The 323-nt window shown below is 41.8% G+C and overlaps 1 protein-coding gene across 1 annotated transcript in view; it reads left to right on the top strand.

Moving 5' to 3' along the window:
- The window catches only part of LOC119588233 (zinc finger protein ubi-d4 B-like), a gene marked incomplete in the record, with an annotated part of 40143 nt that overhangs the window by 9340 nt on the left and 30480 nt on the right, over positions 1–323 (top strand). Inside the window, 1 exon segment of the mRNA XM_037936932.1 lies at positions 211–309. Within this exon segment, the coding sequence (XP_037792860.1) occupies positions 211–309 (99 nt within the window).

The raw sequence follows: 323 nt of genomic DNA, 5'->3' as shown, positions 1-323 counted from the left end.
GATTCACAAGACTCCCAGATCCCTTAGGGAGTCACACATTTCAGCAGAACACATTAATGTCTTTACTGTCTTTTCATACACCTACACAAATACACGTACACAGAGCATACATAGCACCCAAGTGTGCTCTCTGTTTGGCACTTTTTCTGTCACTCAGTACATGTTTTCAAATTTTACTATTCTTTATGTTAATGATACAATTTTTTATAGGCAAGCAAAGAACCTGAGGGCGATGAGCACACCATTGTTACTGTGGAGAATCCCGCTGCTGTTCCACAAGAGGATGTTGCTGTCCCCTATGAAAACAAGGTAGGCTCTGCTGG

Source organism: Penaeus monodon, chromosome 23 (assembly GCF_015228065.2).
Source record: "Penaeus monodon isolate SGIC_2016 chromosome 23, NSTDA_Pmon_1, whole genome shotgun sequence".
In the NCBI taxonomy this organism is placed as follows: Eukaryota; Metazoa; Arthropoda; class Malacostraca; order Decapoda; family Penaeidae; genus Penaeus; species Penaeus monodon.
Note: the sequence above shows the minus strand (reverse complement) of the source record. Positions and strands in the feature narration are given on the sequence as shown.